The 20,621-nt window shown below is 44.0% G+C and overlaps 2 protein-coding genes across 3 annotated transcripts in view; one reads left to right on the top strand and one right to left on the bottom strand.

Annotated features, from left to right (window-relative positions):
• Nucleotides 1-20,621, bottom strand: part of rgs4 (regulator of G protein signaling 4) — a 57,300-nt gene that overhangs the window by 26,895 nt on the left and 9,784 nt on the right. The gene's annotated exons all lie outside the window — the stretch shown is intronic.
• On the top strand, nucleotides 12,537-19,601 carry fetub (fetuin B). Its single transcript, XM_079506869.1, has 7 exons — nucleotides 12,537-12,803; nucleotides 14,041-14,154; nucleotides 14,572-14,659; nucleotides 15,055-15,221; nucleotides 15,316-15,432; nucleotides 16,138-16,221; nucleotides 17,648-19,601. The coding sequence occupies exons 1-7, from the start codon at nucleotides 12,588-12,590 to the stop codon at nucleotides 18,398-18,400; spliced, it is 1,539 nt and encodes a 512-aa protein (XP_079362995.1). The 5' UTR covers nucleotides 12,537-12,587; the 3' UTR covers nucleotides 18,401-19,601.

Raw genomic sequence — 20,621 nt, 5'->3', positions numbered from 1 at the left:
CACCAAATGTTACGTATAGGTAATCAAAGAGCATGGTGCAAGAGGATGCCACACACATAGGTAATCAAAGAGCATGGTGCAAGAGGATGCCACACACACCAAATGTTACGTATAGGTAATCAAAGAGCATGGTGCAAGAGGATGCCACACACACCAAATGTTACGTATAGGTAATCAAAGAGCATGGTGCAAGAGGATGCCACACACATAGGTAATCAAAGAGCATGGTGCAAGAGGATGCCACACACACCAAATCCTTCAAGAGACAATCTCCAAGAAACAAGAAAGTGGCCACACACACCGATAGCCAAAGTGCCAATAATTTATTTTAGGACAGAGAAAAAGTAGGCCATGTAAACTAAATTGATGGTGCAAGTCCGTCATCTTCCAATACTATCAAAGCAGCTCAGGTGTGCCTGGACCCATTTACTCCCAGACACCTTTGCACATCCCCATAATCCACTGCAAAATATTCAAGATGGCGGTATCCGTGAAAAAGGTTATGTAAACGGTACACTCCGAGTGCATAACAAATCAATTAAATTACATAGTTATGACCAAAAAAGGTATAGGCTGAAGCTGAAGCTAAGCTGAAAACAAATGAGCGAAAAACAGACTACTACAGACTACTGTACATTCAAGCCATCACTGGCCAAGACACACCACCGCCGATAAACATCAGCAGGCACAGCTCCGAGGTGCATCAATAATAATAATAATAATAATAATAAAAATAATGTTTAAGTTTATGAAAAGGCTGGATGTGTCAACAAACAGTATCATTGTAGCGATTTCAAGCCCCTCAGTGAGCTGTTCAAGTTATACATCAAGATTAAGGGTACACTGGCTAAAAGGCCTGTATGTTCTGCCTGTGGGTTAAGTTATGTATTTGTTTTACATTCTTTTATGATTTTTATTGCCTGTTGTATCTCTTGTATGTTAACCCCGTGTATGTATCCCTATGGACCTGAGTCTGCTAATAAAGTTGAATTGAATTGAATAGCTTGAATTTATATAGCAAACCCAAGGACGCTTTACAAAATGTACCAACAACAATCAACAACTGAAATGAAATGAAATGAAATCTATATTTACCCAGGGTATCTGGGCTAAGCTCAAGAACTTGTTTCCAGCCAGGCCCTGCTCATAGAACACATTTCATCGTAGTGGTTCAATGCCTTGTTCAAGGGCACTTCAGCGGTGGTAATTTTAACGTGTCGGACGGCTGATTCGAACTAGGAACCTTCCGGTATCAAGACCGCGCCGCTATCCGTTCGGCCACCGCTGCCACTATATGCCATAAGCCTGAGAGAATAAGTGTCTTTTCAAGGCAGCCTTAAAAGAGTCCAGTGTTGGAGCATGGCGAATCTCTATTGGGAGAGAGTTCCACAGGGTGGGGGCTGCCACACTGAACGCTCTGTCCCCGAAGGTTCGCTTGACTGCCTTGGGGACAGAGAGGAGGTCCAGGTTTGTGGACCGCAGGTTCCGTGTCACAGGAGGCTTATGGAGGAGGCCTTGGGCCTCATTCACACGTACCAAACACCAATCAAGCAATGTTTGGTCGTTTTTTTGGGCCACCACAATGCTTTTCCAATGGGAGTCACATGGTTTGATCAAACATTTGTGTTTGATCACTGATTGCTGATTGCTCCCCCCTCATCAAACAAAAATGTTTGGTCAAACCATGTGACTCCCATTGAAAATGAATTGGAGCAGCAATCAAACAGCAATCAGACATCACACACGGACCGAACATTTGTTGTGTAGGTGTGAACTAGGCCTAAGAGGTACTGTGGAGCTACAGGGCTTTTTGACATTTGTAGGTGAGAAGGGGGAGTTTATAATTGATACGGAACTTGACAGGAAGCCAGTGCCGTGGTCAGTCATACTAACGAAGAAATCAAGAAACAAAATCAAGCACACACTCACTGTGTTTTTGTCATCGCATACATTTCACTGAACAGAATCGGATTAGTTTCTCAGAAATGCTCTCTACCATGAGCCATTTGTGCAGGTGACAGTTCAATGGTTGTGAATGATGCATGTCCTCCTGGCACTTGACACACACCACCTGGGACTAATAACAAGCTGACCACTAACAGACTTACCATGAAGAAGGCTTAGATTACTGGGCCTTGTTGTCCGTCTTATTGACGGGAATTACAAGGAGGAGAAAACAAGCAGAGCAAACTTTTCCAGCTTCTATACCTAATGATCCATGAAACGGCTTTGGTGAAGCTGTTGTTGTGTGATGGAGGAACAGGTTGGGGGGCACATGTGGCCACGGTTTATAAGCCTGTGTATCCTCAGGAGCTGTGTGTGTGCACATGCTCCGCTGAGTGAGCCATAATGAGCTGTGATGTGTGGCTACGTGTGGAACAACACGTACGCCCCCCCATACTACCTCCTTTGATGTTCGGAGAGCAAGATGATGGATAGTGTGTGTGTGTGTGTGTGTGTGTGATTTTCTTTCGAAAGTTTGACATTGACGAGCTGATCTCACACCATTTGGTTAAGTTAAAGTGTGATGCTTGGTTGTGACCAGCTCGTTGTGGCCTTGTGGTTAGTACCCAGAGCCAAATTAGCCATTTTGGGCCAGTGGGGCCGTGGCCCAGGGGCCCTTGGCTCTCAGGGGCCCTTCGGGGAAATTGAAGGCCCTAAAAAGGGCTCCTGCGGACCTTCATTAGCTGTTGATTTTGTTAAATTTAGGTCAAAAAGATAACGAAAACACCAACATTTTGCACACACATGCGCTATAGGGGCCCCAAAGAGATTACCGGACCAGGGGCCCTCGCGGGGGTTAATCCGTCCCTGTTAGCCTGTGTATCCTTAGGAGCCGTGTGTGCACATGCTCCGCTGAGTGAGCCATAATGAGCTGTGATGTGGCTACGTGTGGAACAACACGTACGCCCCCCCATACTACCCTCCTTTGATGTTCGGAGAGCAAGATGATGGATGGTGTGTGTGTGTGTGTGTGTGTGTGTGTGTGTGATTTTCTTTTGAAAGTTTGACATTGACGAGCTGATCTCAGACCATTTTTGTTAATTTAAAGTGTGATGCTTCGTTGTGACCAGCTCGGTGTGGCCTTGTGGAATAGTATCCAGAGCCAAATTAGCCATTGGGGCCGTGGCCCAGGGGCCCTTGGCTCTCAGGGGCCCTTCGGGGAAATTGAACCGCGAGGTACTGGGTTTGAGGCCCTAAAAAGGGCTCCTGGGGACCTTCATTAGCTGTTGATTTTGTTAAATGTAGGTAAAAAAGATAACAAAAACACCAACATTTTGCACACGTGCGCTATAGGGGCCCCAAAAAGATTACCGGACCAGGGGCCCTCGCGGGGGTTAATCCGTCCCCGTTAGTACCTGGCCGGAGACTGGACGGGAGGCCAGGGTTCAGTGGGCCACTGGCCAAGTGGTCAGGCTACTTACTTCAGTGTGTAATATAAAAATCCCATGATACATCATACAATTACAGTGATACAGCAGACGATAAACAATAAATACTAATATTGCGCAGCCCAACTCCCCAATCAAGAATGTGTGTGCCTGTGTAGATGATATTGATTTCACTGTTTTGTTGAATACTATTGTGAGTTTTTTTTAAAGGTCTCTGCACAGCACACATTAACCCATACTGGGCGGGAACCCATTTTGGTGTTTTAAGCATTTATGTTATGCTTTAGCTGTTGAAAAATAGCAGATCTACAAGCTCATAGCTTGTAGGTCTGCTATTTTTGAAAAATCGTGAAAATGCGGCACAAATCTTTGAATATTTATTCTTTCAGAGCCAAAGTTTTTAACTCAAATCTTTGCTTCTGGGGTGGTCAACTTATTTTCAGAAGGGGGTCGGCTGCCAATTACATATAATCTTGGGGGTCCTTAACATGAAAAATGTTTGAGAACCACTGACACAGAAACATAGGGTCTTTCAGAAAACTGTCATGTTTTAGAAGACATTTTGTAGAATCTGAGGTTATACCTGCTCTCTCTCTCTAGAGCCGAACAGCTCCCGGATACAGCATGGAAGTAGATTATGTGCCTTAATGCATAGAGTGACTGCAGTGCGACTGTGGCTCAAGAGGTAGAGCAGGTTGTCCAATGATCCATGGGTCGGCGGTTCGAATCCCGGCTCTTCCTGGCTACATGTCGAAGTGTCCTTGGGCAAGACACTGAACGCCAAATTGGTCCCGATGTGCTGGTTGGTACCTTGCATGGTTTCCGCCGCAATCGGTGTATGAATGTGTGTGTGAATGGGTGAATGTAATGCACAATCTATGTAAAGCGCCTTGGATAAAGGCGCTATATAAATGCCCCATTTACCATTTATTTACCATTTGCAGTCGAGGTCAGCAAGATCGTGCCATTTTGGTTTGACTGAATGAAAAGTGGATTTGTTGGTGCATACGTACGTAGGTAGTAGTACGTAGTCGTCCACATGGTTGACAATTCTAAATTGCTTTCTTTTAGAGTAGAAATATTGTTCTATAGTTGTCCCCCCATACTTCCACTGCACAATAAGTACGAGAGGGCAATGCAGTAAGTAGAGTGAGTTCTGGTCCAAAATTGCTTTCATTTATTACAGTATAGATTTGCTCTTAAATTGTTTATGTGTGGTTTGACACGTACTGTACTGCATCCATACCATGTGACCACAAGATATGGGAATAATCTTTCATCTTATGTAACAACTCTCTGGCTAGGATAAATGTGTGAGTGGGTGTTCAAGTGAATGTTCCACGGATGACGTGCTGCTTCCGTTTGTATATAGGCCACTATAGTTTGGTCCAAGAACAAATATTTTTCTTTTTTCTTCACCCCCAGTGTCACACTGTGTCCAGTGATGTCCCTGAGGAACAGCACAGAGCATCATCACACAGGGATGGGAAACTAAGATGGCCCTCCATTTATATAAGTGGTAATTAATTATCAGAGAAATAATCAGTAGCTACACTAATGTGGTAAATGGTAAATGGTGCATTTATATAGCGCCTTTATCCAAGGCACTTTACATAGATTGTGCATTACGTTCACCCATTCACACACACACATTCATACACCGATGGCAGCGGAAACCATGCAAGGCACCAACCTGCACATCAGGAGCGATTAGGGGTTCAGAGTCTTGCTCAAGGACACTTCGACACTAACCCTGGGGGAGCCCGGGTTCGAACTGGCAACCTTGCGGTTCCCATCTGTCCACTTTACCCCTGAGCCACCGCTGCCGCGCCGCGTGGTAGAATATGAATTGCAATATGGAATTACGGATGCAGATTGTACACAGTATACTCAGTGTTAATATAGTTCTGAGTTACGGTGGTGGAAACTGATAAACGAGGCTGGACTGGTCACGAGATCAAATGTTTTTGAGGCCACCTGGTGTCAACACTATGATGGTGAGAACCTCCATTCACTGCCCTTTCCCTGCTCATAATTCCACTGACCTCTCCGACCCCACTGACCTCTCCGACCCCACCGACCTCTCCCACCCCACCGACCTCTCCCACCCCATCTTCCGCCCCCTGGTATAAGTCACCGTTTTCCTTTTTATGTCCAGTTAAAAACAACCCTGCCTTGACATCTAAGATCTGTCACGGTTCCCATGTGGATTAGTCCTTGCATCATAGCCACCGAGTGGCGCGCTACGAGCTTGTAGGTCTGCTATTTTTGAAAAATCGTGAAAATGTGCCTAAATGGAAAGGGACACAGATAGACAGACAGATAGCCGACACTACAGAGATCTCCAAATGGAACACAGTCAGACTCAGACAGCAGGTACAACAGGTGTTGCAGTGGGCATGTGTTCCAAACAAACAGACATTGATTGGCCTAGTCCTAAAAAAATAAAACTGTGAAAATTGAATATTTGCAGCACGGTCATTGTTAGATTGGGTGGAATGTGGATTGGCTATTTTCACATTTATTTTTTATTTTAATTGAATCAAGCTCAAGTGGTTAGTTCACATTATTATTGTTGTAGGTTAGTATTATTGTAGGTTTGGGTCCAAGGCATCCCTTCCCAGAAATGTAGTGGAATCAAAAGGACAGCCTGAAAAGTAGCAGAATGAAGGTCTTACATAAAAAAGAAACAGTTTTGTTTTGAGTTGTGCTTGAAATGTACTGAAATTCTCCAAACTGTTAATAAATTCACCAATCAATCAAGAATCAATCAATCAAACCACAGCTCTGGTCTTAATGCACTTCTGAATGCAAGTGCTTCATGACTTGAGTTGTTGTCCTGACAATGTTTAGAACTATAGCACCACCTTGTGTTTGACATTAGGTAAGGCGACCTTAAAGCCAAGTATTTATTAACAGTTTGGAGAATTACAGTACATTTCAAGCACAACTCAATACAAAACTGTTAACTGTGGACGACGCCATAAAGCATTACACTCGTTTACAATAGGGTCAACCATGTTCAATTCATCAATAACATTTAGAGATGTACGAATATACACTTCTATTATAGCCAAAAACAGGAAATCATCATAGAGGTAAAAAGGGAGAAAAGCATGTCCAAGTGAAGAGAATTTATATTAGATTTAAAACAAACCCTGTAAATATCAGTGGTTTTGCATAGACCATAAAGCATAGTAATAGTCTCCAGTTTGCGTTTCAGAGTTACACTGAGAATACATGGTTGTGATTAGAAATGTGCCAAAACCCAAAAGGTAAACGTCTAAACGCATATCATTATCTCATAAACATGTAGATTTGATACGTCTTATATATTAAGACTGCATGGGTGGGTGGTCACAAAATGTGTCACGAACATCCGGCTTTGATTGGCCAATAAAAAACCTGTTTACCTGTTAAAATGTCCAAGACTATAGTCTTTGTTTTGTTTGTCTGTCTGTGTCTGTGTCTGTGTCTGTGTGTGTGTGTGTGTGTGTGTGTGGGGGGAAACAATTGGATGTTTACTCGGAAAGAAATTGGTCCGTGATCCACAAATGGGCCCACTGTTTGGGAAACAGAGCTTATTGATTGATTGATTTATTAACAGTTTGCAGAATTAAAGTACATTTCAAGTACAACTCAATACACAAACTGTTAATTGTGAGTGGACGACACCATAAAGCATTACACTTGTTTACAATAGGGCCCACCATTTTCAATTCATCAAAACATTTAGACGTACGAATATACACTTCTATATAGTCAAAACAGGAAATCATCATAGAGGAGGTAAAAAGGGAAAAGAAACATATACAGATTAGCTTAGACAACCACATGGCTGGTAACCTGGGGGCGGGGCCAAACAGCTGTCTGGAATTGTCAGCAAAGTCCAGGGAGACAGCGATCTGAGCGAGCGAAGCACAGGTATTTTGGAAAAACGCTTGGCCCATTCTTTCACAATGATGTGTACCAGACTGACTACCAGTGTGTAAAAATGGCATTGAACCCAAGAGAAAAATTATTTTCATATAAAAGATACTGTATAATATTATTGGAGAGCATCTATGTATTGTTGATGTAAGTGTATTGTTCTGTGTCGACATGTTTAATGTATTGTGTTGTCTATGTACTGTATTCATTGTGTTGTGCCCGAGGACCCCCTCTAAAACCAGATGATACATCTCAAGGGGCTATCCTCTAAAGGAAATACAATTTAAATATATATAATGTGCAGCGAAGTAGCAAATTCTTATCTGATCCAGGCTACAGATACACCAAATTAAAATCGCACAAAGCACACGTTATACTTTGACATTTGAGTTGTACTGAAAACATCCACTACTCCAGAGTGTAACAGTTTTAATAGTGGCCGAGCATCGGCCGACACATCGCCCAATCATCGCTCGAAAAGATGAATTATTTTTATCTTTTTGGGCGACGTTTCCGACCATCACCCCCGTTAGCCTGCTATCGCCGGTAGTCGCCAGGTCCCATACACAAATAATGCACTTCCGGAAAATTCGTCTGGCTGTCGCCCGCTGTTAAAACGTACTGTAAGAACAGCTAAATCATCAAACTTACGTATTTTCCTGCAAAATCTCTCCTTGTGAGCACTTGCTAAATATCCGAGTGCACCAGAGTATGTACACCAGGCTTCCTTTCCATAAATACCCATCCTTATGTGTATCAGAAAATAAAACACACCCCCACACAAGCTCACTGCCAGCCAGACAAACACACTCAGGCCATGTGTATATATGCCACCAGGTTTGTGCATTTACTTTTGGGCGGGAACCCCTTTTGGTGTTAGCATTATGTTATGCTTTAGCTATTGAAAAATAGCAGATCTACAAGCTCACCGAGTAGCGCGCTACGAGCTTGTAGGTCTGCTATTTTTGAAAAATCGAAGAACGACTGACATAGAAACATAGCTTTTTCCGAAAACTGTCAGGATGTAGAAGACATTTTTAGAATCTGATCTCAGGTCAAAATGGGTTAAATGGGGATATGAATAGGTATGTAGCATGCATGCCCCGATGATTCTCTCTCTTATATAACTGTCCCAACTGACAGTTATTGCAACAGCAGCAGAAAATATATTGATTTTTTTTGGAAAGTTCTGTAGGTTCCAGGGACTGTTTGTTTGGTTCTTGCAAAGGTCAAATGATTCACTGCAGCTGTGCAAGATATTGCCTCGTCAGGCTCGTCTTGTATCCGAGTTGTTTGGTTAAAAGCGAGGGCTTTTGGGGCACCCGAGGCATTTAACCCTGCGAAGGCCTGGGTTAAACAACTGAAGTCCACAGACAATCAATATCACTCTGGTAAAAATATGTAGCGATATAGCAGTGGGTATTGTGTCATCATCTCTTATAATAAAAATCACACCCGTGTGAAGTGAGGGGCGCTAATATATTAAGGTCTAACTCATGTTGATTTGGTGATGTGGTGTGGTGTGGTGTGGTGTGGTGTGGTGTGGTGTGGTGTGGTGTGGTGTGGTGTGATGTGATGTGATGTGATGTGATGTGATGTGCGGTGCAAATGCAAACATTAGATGTCATTAACAATAGAGAGACAATATGACGTAATGAGTTACAAAATGACGTAAGTTTTCCCTTCATTGTCAATGGCGTTTATTAAAGACAAACATTAAACCTGTATATAGGAGGGGCTAGCGCTATATAAATGCACCATTTACCACTTTAGCCGAGGCCGCAGGCTGCAGTACAGCGGTGTGAACAGTTAAAGTGTGGCCGGAGTGATGAATGGCCCTGGTGATCCACTCAGCCTTTATTTACACACCGTTTCTCATATATTCCCTGGAGGTAAATGTTAATGACTCACTGTCTGTATAGCGGAAGTTCACAATGAGGATTCATGAGCATTGAAATATCTGCAGTGCTGTGTGACGTAATCAATACCCATGTTGTCTCCACCTTTACAGAACAGGGGGGGGATACTCAATACAAGCCTGATGATAATAGCAATTAGTATAGTCTAATTCTTACACTTACACTCGCAGTCCCGCCCCCTACCAGGGCCCAGGAAATGATTCTATGTTCATTTTCCTCAGACATTTCAGAAAGTATTTATTTAAAGACGTTTACGCGGCGGGCAAAGCGCCGTACGAAGCCAACTCGAGTCGTGACAAATCATGACAACACACACAATATTTTGGACCAAACAAATAATTACATAGAAGAAAAACAACAAAAAAAGTGTTGTAACCTGCCGTTTTTTTCTACTTTCTAATTATTTGTTTGGCCCGAAAAATTGTGTTTGTTATGATTTGTCACGACTCGAGTTGGCTTCGTACGACGCTTAAAAGGTCTTTAAATAAATACTTTTTGAAATGTCTATGGGAAAAATGCATTGTGATTCATTTCCTGGGCCTGGCGTCGTCATGAAAGGGGGCGGGACTGCAACGCTCTATACTGATAGGTATAGGGCCTATAAAATAAAATGACCTACTTTAAACCAGATTCAACGGTTACACAGTGAAGTTACTAAAAAAAGGATCCTCTGAGCATTTGTCAAGCTATTAGAATGTCTAAAATGTGTCTAAAACCGGGTTATATAACTGGTTCACTTTTAGACCAGTTGCTGTGTGTGTCTTTTAGCAGTGGTCTCTAGGCAACCTTAGGCACCAGTGCCAACATTGGCACACAGGAGGGTGATCACTGGCACACTGGCAAGTGTGTGAGAGTCTTTTTGGTTTTAAAATAAACTATAAATAAAACTAAGTCCCTCACATGTGTGTGTAAATTACATCCTGCATTCTACATTCATTAAACCTGAACTCTGTTATGGCCCTGAGTCATAATGATCATTATAACAACGGGAAAGGAAAAGCTTTATATTTGTGGACAAGCAAAATATGTTGGAATTTTTCACGTGGTGTCATTAAAATTAATTAATGTTGATATGGCACACTGGCATACTGGCATACTTTAGCTATTGAAAAATAGCAGATCTACAAGCTCGTAGCGCGCCACCGAGTGGCGCGCTACGAGCTTGTAGGTCTGCTATTTTTGAAAAATCGTAAAAATGCGGCACAAATCTTTGAATATATACATATTCTTTCAGAGCGAACGTTTTTCTATGGCACACTGACGATCTGTAAAATAAAAACATGGCACTTCATTTAAAAAGGTCGCAGACCCCTTGGTCTAGGCTCAGAATAGACGTTGAAACAACGGCATTTCAACAGATATATATAGACGGTCTACATATACAGTATAGATGGTCTATGTAGAGTTGTAGACCTTAACAGCTAAATATAGACGGTCTACAGTAGATGGTCTATGTAGAGTTGTAGACCTTAACAGCTAAAATATAGACGGTCTACAGTAGATGGTCTATGTAGAGTTGTAGACCTTAACAGCTAAATATAGACGGTCTACAGTAGATGGTCTATGTAGAGTTGTAGACCTTAACAGCTAAATATAGACGGTCTACAGTAGATGGTCTATGTAGAGTTGTAGACCTTAACAGCTAAAATATAGACGGTCTACAGTAGATGGTCTATGTAGAGTTGTAGACCTTAACAGCTAAAATATAGACGGTCTACAGTAGATGGTCTATGTAGAGTTGTAGACCTTAACAGCTAAAATATAGACGGTCTACAGTAGATGGTCTATGTAGAGTTGTAGACCTTAACAGCTAAATATAGACGGTCTACATATATAGACGCTTAAAAAACAGCATATCAATGTCTAAGCTGCTAAACAAAATCACTTTAATAGACCAGTTATAACAAGGTTTTAGACAGAGTCAGACATCTAATAGCTGACTACAGACTTTATAAACGGGCTTCACTCAGGCTAGCTACAGATTACTGACCTTAGCCCATGTAAACAATCACTACAGATTACTGACTTTAGCCCATGTAAACAATCACTTAGATTACTGACCTTAGCCCAAGTAAACAATCACTTAGATTACTGACCTTAGCCCAAGTAAACAATCACTTCAACTAGTGAATCAGCTCCTAGGAGAGTACGTTATGCAGGACTCAGGAGCCTGTCCCATATAGGCATATTGTACTATCAACGTATGATACTGCTCAAGGAAAGAGTGTATGTCAACAATACTCAATTAAACAATTTAATTACAGAAGTCAAAGAATTGGCTCAAACTTGGGACAATCAGGCCACTTTAGCTTAATCAAACAACTGCATTTCCACCAACTTTTAGACATTGATTTCCTGTGTGGAAAACAAGGAAGAGACAATTGGATATGGGCTGCTATGGCAAAACAGTGTATCTGGATTCTCCCACTCTCACACTCAACAAACATTGACACAGCACAGAGCACGTAACATTGAGCTCTTTGTTATGAATTGGTGCAATTTACTTTGAGCACTTTTCTGCACTTTGTACTTTGTAGTACTGCATTCCCCCATGTCATCCTGTGGAGAATATGAACTGACTTGCCTTTTACCTAGAGATGGAGCTGCATTCAGGACTGTTGACCCTTTCTTTTCCTTTTTTTTTTTTTTACTATATCCTCATAATTCCTATATATTCCACCTGGTACACTATCTTTATTGTATACTCTAAACCTACTATACACACATCATGTACGGCATACATGTGTTCACTGTAGACTGCATTATGTAACTATGAAGTGTTCAACGATCGATCCACACAATGAGAATGAGACACCCAGGGTCATTCCACAGAGTGAGAGGAATGCTGCAGGGCTGATTTACTAGGTTGATGAGCTCCGTTTGCAAGTCTGTGCAGCAACTGTGAGGACATCTACTGATTGATTGGCAGATAGATGGATTCAACCAGCACAGAATTCCTGCGCGTGTGACTGCGCGTGCGTGCAGCGTTTGAGTCAAAAGGTCAATTTGACCTAGAGGCAGGAAGGGTACCCACTGAGTGAGTGTTTACAGGACCTGAGGGGGAGGTTTGGCACTACAATCAGAAGGAGAAGGAACAGACAGGACATAGGAGGAGGAGGAGGGGTACAGCGTTGGGGGTGGAGGGGGAGGAGGAGGAGGAGGGGGAGGGGTACAGCGTTGGGGGTGGGGGTGTTAGAGGGGCCTATCAGCAGGAGCAGAGTATATAAGACCCTCCCTTTCCTTCTACATTCATCTATCCAACCAAATTATTTAGTCAGTGTGTGCGTTTGTGTGAGAGAGAGAGAGACACAGAGAGAGCTCGACAAAGACATACAGGTCTACCACCATGAAGCAGAGTACGTTGTCCCTGTTGGTGCTGGGGCTGATGTGTGCCCATGGCGCGCCGGTGGAGCAGGGAGGTGTAGGCGTGGAGCAGGGCTCGTGCCAGGACGCGCAGGCACTCGGCGCGGCCGGCCTAGCGCTCACGGAGATCAACAAGGACCGCCAAGAAGGCTTCATCCTGAGCCTGTACCGTATGGCTAACGTCAACATCATGAAACACGTGAGTGTCCAGGATTTTACTGGTGACCGAGACTGAATCAGGGATGTGCTGTGGATTTTTTTAACTAGTGGTGCTATGTCGCGGCTTTGTCGTGCGCCCGCGAGCCATCACCGATTGAAATAACCTCTTAACCCATTTTGGGCGGGAACCCCTTTTGGTGTTTTAAACATTATGTTATAATTTAGCTATTGAAAAATAGCAGATCTACAAGCTGGCGCGCTACAAGCTTGTAGGTCTGCTATTTTTGAAAAATCGTGAAAATATTTATTTCAGAAAACTGGAGGATTTAGAAGATTTTTTTAAATTTTGAGGTCAGGCCTAAATGGGTTAATGTAGACCTATTTATTAACCCACAATATACTGTATATATATATATATAGTTATTCTATTTACTTGCATAATGGGTAAACCGTTTCTTCGTTTTGTCATACTTATGCATTTACCATGCAAACGTCACCTCTGTAATTTAATTATTAGTTCATGAATCCATCAGCCACACTGTAATTACCCATTTTGGGCGGGAACTCCTTTTGGTGTTTTAACTAAGCATTATGTTATACTTTAGCTATTGAAAAATAGCAGATCTACAAGCTCATAGCGGGCCACCGAGTGGAGCTTGTAGGTCTGCTATTTTTGAAAAATCGTAAAAATGCGGCACAAATCTTTGAATATATATTCTTTCAGAGCGAACGTTTTTCTTATTTCGACGTCAGGCCAAAATGGGTTAACTATGGGTCTGACTATTTCAGACAGAACATGACACCTACTACTAGGCTACTAGTAAGCTAATTAGCAAGTCGACACAATGGACCTGGCCATCACCATTGATATGCATCCAAGATCGACACAATGGACCTGGCCATCACCATTGATATGCATCCAAGGCCGGTCATTCCTATTGTTTCAAGCTGTGACACTGACACTCAGCGTCAATAGGCCGGTTTTAGCCAGGTGAGAAAGCAAATGGCTGTGTGGGCTTATCTTCAAAACTACCAGGACAGCGCCTTGGCTAGCCCTAGCGTCAGCTCACCCCCTCATCGAGATTATATAAGAAATACAGCGACAAAACGCAGTAAAATGCCCAAATTGTGTAACCCGAACACATTCTTTGGCCCGTTGCAAATTAATTACGTGCCATTATTTAGTACAGGACAGAAGGAGGTCTGTGAAAGGCTGGAAATTAATGTCAGAATTCATGAGAATTGGAGGTTTCTCATCAAACGTCTCCATTTTGCAGGGAGAGACAGGAGTGGTGTTCTACTTGACACTGGATGTTGTGGAAACCGACTGTCATGTTCTCAGCAGAAAGGACTGGAAGAAATGTGAAGCTCGCACTTCTGATCAAACTCCGGTAAGTACGCACACAAGCACACACACACACACACACACACACACACACACACACACACACACACACACACACACACACACAATATGTAAGTACATGTTGTTCCTATCCTCCTCAACAGATTGGATCTTTAGGGAGTACATTTTTTAGGTAGTACAATTGCTGACTTGGATTATTTTGGTTTCTTTTTGCAAGCCATTAGTAACATAGTGGGGAAGATGTGTATTGGATTGAAAATGTTTAGCTATACCGGCGGTACACCAATTGAAATCCACCTCATCCAGCATTAACTTCATGTTTTCTGCATTGTACATGTGTATGGACAGTGCAAAGCATCCATTAACTTCATGTTTTCTGCATTGTACAGGTGTATGGACAGTGCAAAGCATCCATTAACTTCATGTTTTCTGCATTGTACAGGTGTATGGACAGTGCAAAGCAACCATTTTCATCAGTAAGGTGCACAGAGTGGTGCGTCTCTACAAATATGACTGCATGATCAGACCAGGTAAAAAAATAAAAAATATATATTTACATTTATAACCTAGTGTGTAGGCTTTTTATTTTTGTTAGCACTCAAATTGTACTCAATGAAATTAAAATGAAAGGCAGTAGCTAAATACACAATTACCAATGGTTTTTTTTCACGCTCCATTATCCCATTTTGGGCGGGAAGTGTTAGCATTATGTTATGCTTTTGCTATTGAAAAATATCAGATCTACAAGCTCATAGCGTGCACGAGTGGCGCGCTATGAGCTTGTAGGTCTGCTATTTTTGAAAAATCAAATTAACTGACATAGAAACATAGCTTTTTTAGAATCTGATCTCAGGTCAAAATGGGTTATTCAATGTACTCCATCTCTCTCCATTATTCAATGTACACCATTTCTCTCCAACTCCAGTTCCAGCAGAACAGGTGACTCAGGTGTGCCCCGACTGCCCCTCCCACATTTCCAAGGACAACGAGATGATCCTGAGCACAGCCTCCCAATCCCTGGAGAAGTTCAACAAGGAGAGCGGGCTGGCCAATCGCTTCGCTCTGCGCAACGTCACTCGGGCAACCGCCTCGGTCAGCACTCGACACGAATGACCTGAAACGAATATCTGCCACGATTTGTGTGTGCGACATTGTATCTAATGATGGTGTGTGTGTGTATTCTCAGATGGGTGGTAGTGCGATGTTCTACAATGTAGAATACACCGTACAGGAGACCAGCTGCGCCAACAGCGCCGACTCAACAAAGGCGGAAGAGTGCCCCATAATGGAGTGCGAGTTTGCTGTAAGTCACAATAGTTTGCAACCGAGAGGGAATGAATCGACTTGGGGCGGCGGTGGCTCAGGGGTAGAGTGGCCGGATGGCAACCGCCAAGGTTGCCAGTTTGAACCCTGTGGGCTCCCCCAGAGTTAGTGTCGAAGTGTCCTTGAGCAAGACTCTGAACCCCTAATTGCTCCTGATGTGCTGGTTGGTGCCTTGCATGGTTTCCTTCGCCATCGGTGTATGAATGTGCGTGTGAATGGGTGAATGCAATGCACAATCTATGTAAAGCGTGCTATATAAATGCACCATTTACCATTTTACTTTATTGTCACAGTTTTACATGTGAAAAAGTGGGTGAAATTCGTTTTTTGTGCGTAGTTCCCATCGTGCCATTTTTCCAAGAAATACAAAACAGGGAAGAAGAGGGGGGGGGGGGGGGGTAAGCTAAGGCGATCAAGGCAGGAAATAAGAAAGTTTAAGCACTTTCGTGGCAGAAAGTACAAGTAAAGGGTTTTAGATAGGTGAGAGGGTGTCAACATTTAGTCTTTTACAATTTAAATTCAAACAAAGGCACTTAACTCAGCACAATTAATTAACGATGGGTGGTGGTTGTTTTTGTATGTTGTTGTTTTGTATAATATAGGCTAACAACAGTGATTTTTCATGGAGATTTCAAATACATCATTTCTATTCTTATAATGTTTTCTCTACTCCTCTCCATCTCAGCACAAAGGGCATTGCAAGGGTACCTTCGCCCGTCATCCCGGTGGTGAAGACGTCGACGTAGCGTGTGAGATCTACGAGCCTGAGGTAAGATTTACAACTGTAGCTGTTGAAAAATATGCCGCGCTATATGAGCTTGTAGATCTGCCATTTCTTGAAACGCTTTGGGGGGGGGGGGTCTAGGCCTGGAACAACATATTTTCAGATGGGGGGGGGGGGGGGGTCTAGGCCTGGAACAACATATTTTCAGATGGGGGGGGGGGGGGGGTCTAGGCCTGGAACAACATATTTTCAGATGGGGGGGGGGGGTCTAGGCCTGGAACAACATATTTTCAGATGGGGGGGGGGGGGTCTAGGCCTGGAACAACATATTTTCAGATGGGGGGGGGGTCTAGGCCTGGAACAACATATTTTCAGATGGGGGGGGGGGGTCTAGGCCTGGAACAACATATTTTCAGATGGGGGGGGGGGGGTCTAGGCCTGGAACAACATATTTTCAGATGGGGGGGGGGGGTTCTAGGCCTGGAACATCATATTTTCAGATGGGGGGGGGGGGGGTTCTAGGCCTGGAACAACATATTTTCAGATGGGGGGGGGCGGGTCTAGGCCTGGAACAACATATTTTCAGATGGGGGGGGGTCTAGGCCTGGAACAACATATTTTCAGATGGGGGGGGGGGGGGGGGGGGGGGGGGGGGGTTCTAGGCCTGGAACAACATATTTTCAGATGGGGGGGGGGGGTCTAGGCCTGGAACAACATATTTTCAGATGGGGGGGGGGGGGGGTTCTAGGCCTGGAACAACATATTTTCAGATGGGGGGGGGGGGGGGGGGTCTAGGCCTGGAACAACATATTTTCAGATGGGGGGGGTCTAGGCCTGGAACAACATATTTTCAGATGGGGGGGTCTAGGCCTGGAACAACATATTTTCAGATGTGGGGGGGGGGGGGGGGGGGGGGGGGGAACTTGCATGTAATTCTGGGGGTGAATAGTTTGAGAACCACTGATATAGAAACGTAGAGTTTTCAGAAAACGTTTGTAGAATGTGGTCCTCGGGTCACTTAGAAGTCTTCCATTCTACACTGTTCTTTGTTCCGTATATCAGTGGTTCTCAAACCTTTTTATGTCATGGATGGACCCCCGAATTGACACTAATTAGCCCGCGGACCCCCATTTGAAAAGATATGCCAGGGACCCCCATAAGAGAAGGTTTTTACGGCTCTAGCAGTGATTCTCAAACATTTTCATTTCAAGGACCCCCAGTTTGGTATGCAATTGGCTACGGACCCCCCATTTAATGGCATTTCTATCTCTGGGACCCCAACTTATATTGTAAAATCAATGTTAATTTAACTCTGAGAGTGGTCCCGTTAGGGTCCATTTGGTTCCATTTGTACACTCTCAGAGTTACAGACCCATAAGGGGTCATTTAGCTGAGTCAAGGACCCCTGGGGGTCCCCGGACCCCACTCTGAGAACCACTGCCGTATGTAACTTGCTGCCCTTTTCCTCCAGACTGCTGAAAAGGAGAAGAAGCTCCACGTGCTGGGAGGAAAGACGGACCACGGCCACACCGACGCCCATGCGGAGGGCGGCGTGGACCATACGCACGACGCGGCGCACGACGCCACACAGGGCCACCCCCACGACCACGCGCACGACCACACCAAGAACCACGGGCAGCACGAGGCGGAGCACACACACGCGGAGGACAGCGAGCACCACCACACGCACGACCACGAGGGGGGCCTGACGCACTCGCACGCCCACTCCCACGACCACGGGCACGGACACGACCACGTGCACGCCCACCATGCCAAGGCGCACGACCACAGCGGCGACCTGCCCAACCAGCACCACGTGTACCACGCTGCCGCCGACGCTCACACGCACGAGCACGACCACGAGGTCGCCCTGGACCACGAGCACAAGCACGCTCACCTGCACGAGCACGAGCACCACCACCACCACCACCACGAGCACACGCACGAGCCTCACCGACATCCGGAGGGCATGGTGAGAGTGCTGCCCGCCCTCGGCCAGCCCATGACCCTCCCCTCCTTCCCCGACCAGCCAGTCGGAGGCGAAGTGGGAGTCACTCTGCCCCTCGTCCAAGACCCCGAGATCCCCGGTCAGCAGGAGCCCACCATCGTGCCCTTCCCCACGTCCGTCGCTCCAGACTGCCCGGCAGCGGCCCCGACCAATGAAGGAATAGACCTGGTTGCAAAGCTCTTTGCTGAAGACCCGATGTTCAAGGCTGCTGCGTGAGGATGCTTCTCCCTGGGGAACGCAACTGATCTGAACTGCAACATACACGTCCTGAAATATGCTGCCAGTCTGGCTAACATCTGATCTGAACACATGCGTGCAACAAAATAAGAAGAAAGGCTAGATGACTCACCCGCGCTGCTGGCCAATGGAGAGCGACGTCAATACGTGGCGGCCATCTTACTTCGGTGCAGCATAACATTGTGTCTATGGGCATGTACTTTTTAAATATCCATAACTTGCTCAATTTTCAACGGTTTGGTTTGTTACTGTATAAACGTCAGAGACGTCCGCATACATATGCTTTTATATGACGTTCATCTAAAAAATAACATTAAGCAGACAAGCATCCTGAATCACAGCCACGTTGACAACGTTTGAAATAAACCAACCCGTTTGTAAATCTGTCAAGATTTGAGCGAGTTAGGCTACTATTTGAGCTGCCATAGAACATACTGTAGGCTACTGTATCACCGAAGCAAGATGGCCGCCGGGTGAACTACGCCATCTAGCCTTTATATTTATAATGGTCTGGCTAACCAGGACTTTAACAGAGGGGAAGATGGATGAGGAGAGAATTATTGATTTCAACGTGTCTCGAGTCATTGACTATGATTGCCGTCATTCCATTGCTCTCCTTTATACAATGCTTCCACCTACCTCACATAATAGTCTGCAAAATCTAGAAGGATGACTAATATGATCAACCCATAGTGCCTCTCTATCCTAGAAGGATGACTAATATGATCAACCCATATCTCTATCCATCACTAAACTGTGAATTCCCTATTCACCACATCATGCAGTCTAGCTACTGCACAGTGAATAATAGAATGCCTAATGCCTTACAGCCTTACATTTAATAAAGTCATTGAATGTCTCGGCATGTTCCCAAGATTACATCAATGTCTCATTGATCACATCATGACACAGCACAGATCTAAGTCATGGTGTTTCACCTTTCAGTCAAAAGCGAGTGTGTCTATCCTCTTTCCGATGTGCTAGACCCCTGGGAGATGGATTGCTGAGGTGAGGCGCCGCACCTTGAGCTCCCGGTACTTTACTGCACGACTTAGTTACCCAAGCTAAGACAACTTAAAACATGCTTAGAATGCAGATTCATGCCTATGCATGCTGGTAAACATTTTCATGTTTTTTATCTTGTTCATGTTCACGTGATTGACTGCACAAACAATAAATACCAGTGACACTGACTCAGCTGTTTTGAATTTGTTTAATGTACTTGACATTTATGAATACGGTCTTCATGTTTTGTTTCCATGTTGCTTTGTGCAGGAAGACAATACAAAATTAAAATGCCTTTCTAAAATCTTTCTGCCTACAGCTACAGCCTTCAAAATACTAATCCATCATCGTTTTACAGAGATGATAGTTCCGTGCTTTGAGGAAGTAGCCTGGCGTGGCAGATTCGTCTAGTGCCAGGCTATTGAACAAGTGTATTAATTCCTCATGACAACAAGTATCTAAAACCAATTCACTCTGGAATTAAAAAATAGTTACACAGCAATAGAGGGTATGCGCATGACATCATCATCATACCCGGAAGTTATGCGGTAACGCCTACTGAGTGGCAAAAAAATACTTTTCTGGCCTTGATAGCCCATATACATCCAAACAGAAAAGTCCTAACTGAATAAACTGATTCCATTAAACAACGTTAAACGACATTAAACTCACTTTTCCAAGTCACTTTGCCACTCGATTTCCCTTTCCCTTTCTGCACGCGCATACCCTCTATAGGAGGTGTCCTGTTGCTACATTATATTGACAAAAGGTGCTTTGAGTGTGAAGTAGATTTGAGTAAAAAAACATTGATGTCTCATGTCGGATAATGCGGTATACATACATTGAGGCCTGTTTTAAAATAATATGGCATGTCAGTTTGTTATTCATTTTGAGATTTGTTTTACCACCTTCAAGAGACAGGAAAGATATGGCAATGGGGGACCATATATGTTCCCCAGGTTCTATGTTCACCACCCCACAAAAAAGGGTTCTTTGTTCCACGCTTACAACAATAAACCTAAACCTAGCCCTAAATAAGGTAAGTGGGAGTCATCCATACTTACGGATGTACACCATTTTGGGGTACACTAGTATACACTAGTTTATAGTGAACTTGAGTCAAAAGCTCTACATTATTTATTATAATATCATTATTTAATAGCCACAAGATAATCAATGCAAATATCTCCTAGCT

This window comes from Electrona antarctica (assembly GCF_951216825.1).
Source record: "Electrona antarctica genome assembly, chromosome: 7".
NCBI lineage: Eukaryota > Metazoa > Chordata > Actinopteri > Myctophiformes > Myctophidae > Electrona > Electrona antarctica.
The sequence above is the reverse complement of the archived record's forward strand: the minus strand, read 5'-3'. Positions and strand labels throughout refer to the sequence as shown.

Excerpts from the sequence above, each read along its gene's own strand:
- fetub (XM_079506869.1), top strand. The coding sequence starts at position 12,588 with ATGAAGCAGAGTACGTTGTCCCTGTTGGTGCTGGGGCTGATGTGTGCC. Across the intron at positions 15,222-15,315 it reads TCACTCGGGCAACCGCCTCG|ATGGGTGGTAGTGCGATGTT; the intron begins GTCAGCACTCGA and ends GTGTATTCTCAG. Across the intron at positions 16,222-17,647 it reads GTGAGATCTACGAGCCTGAG|ACTGCTGAAAAGGAGAAGAA; the intron begins GTAAGATTTACA and ends CTTTTCCTCCAG.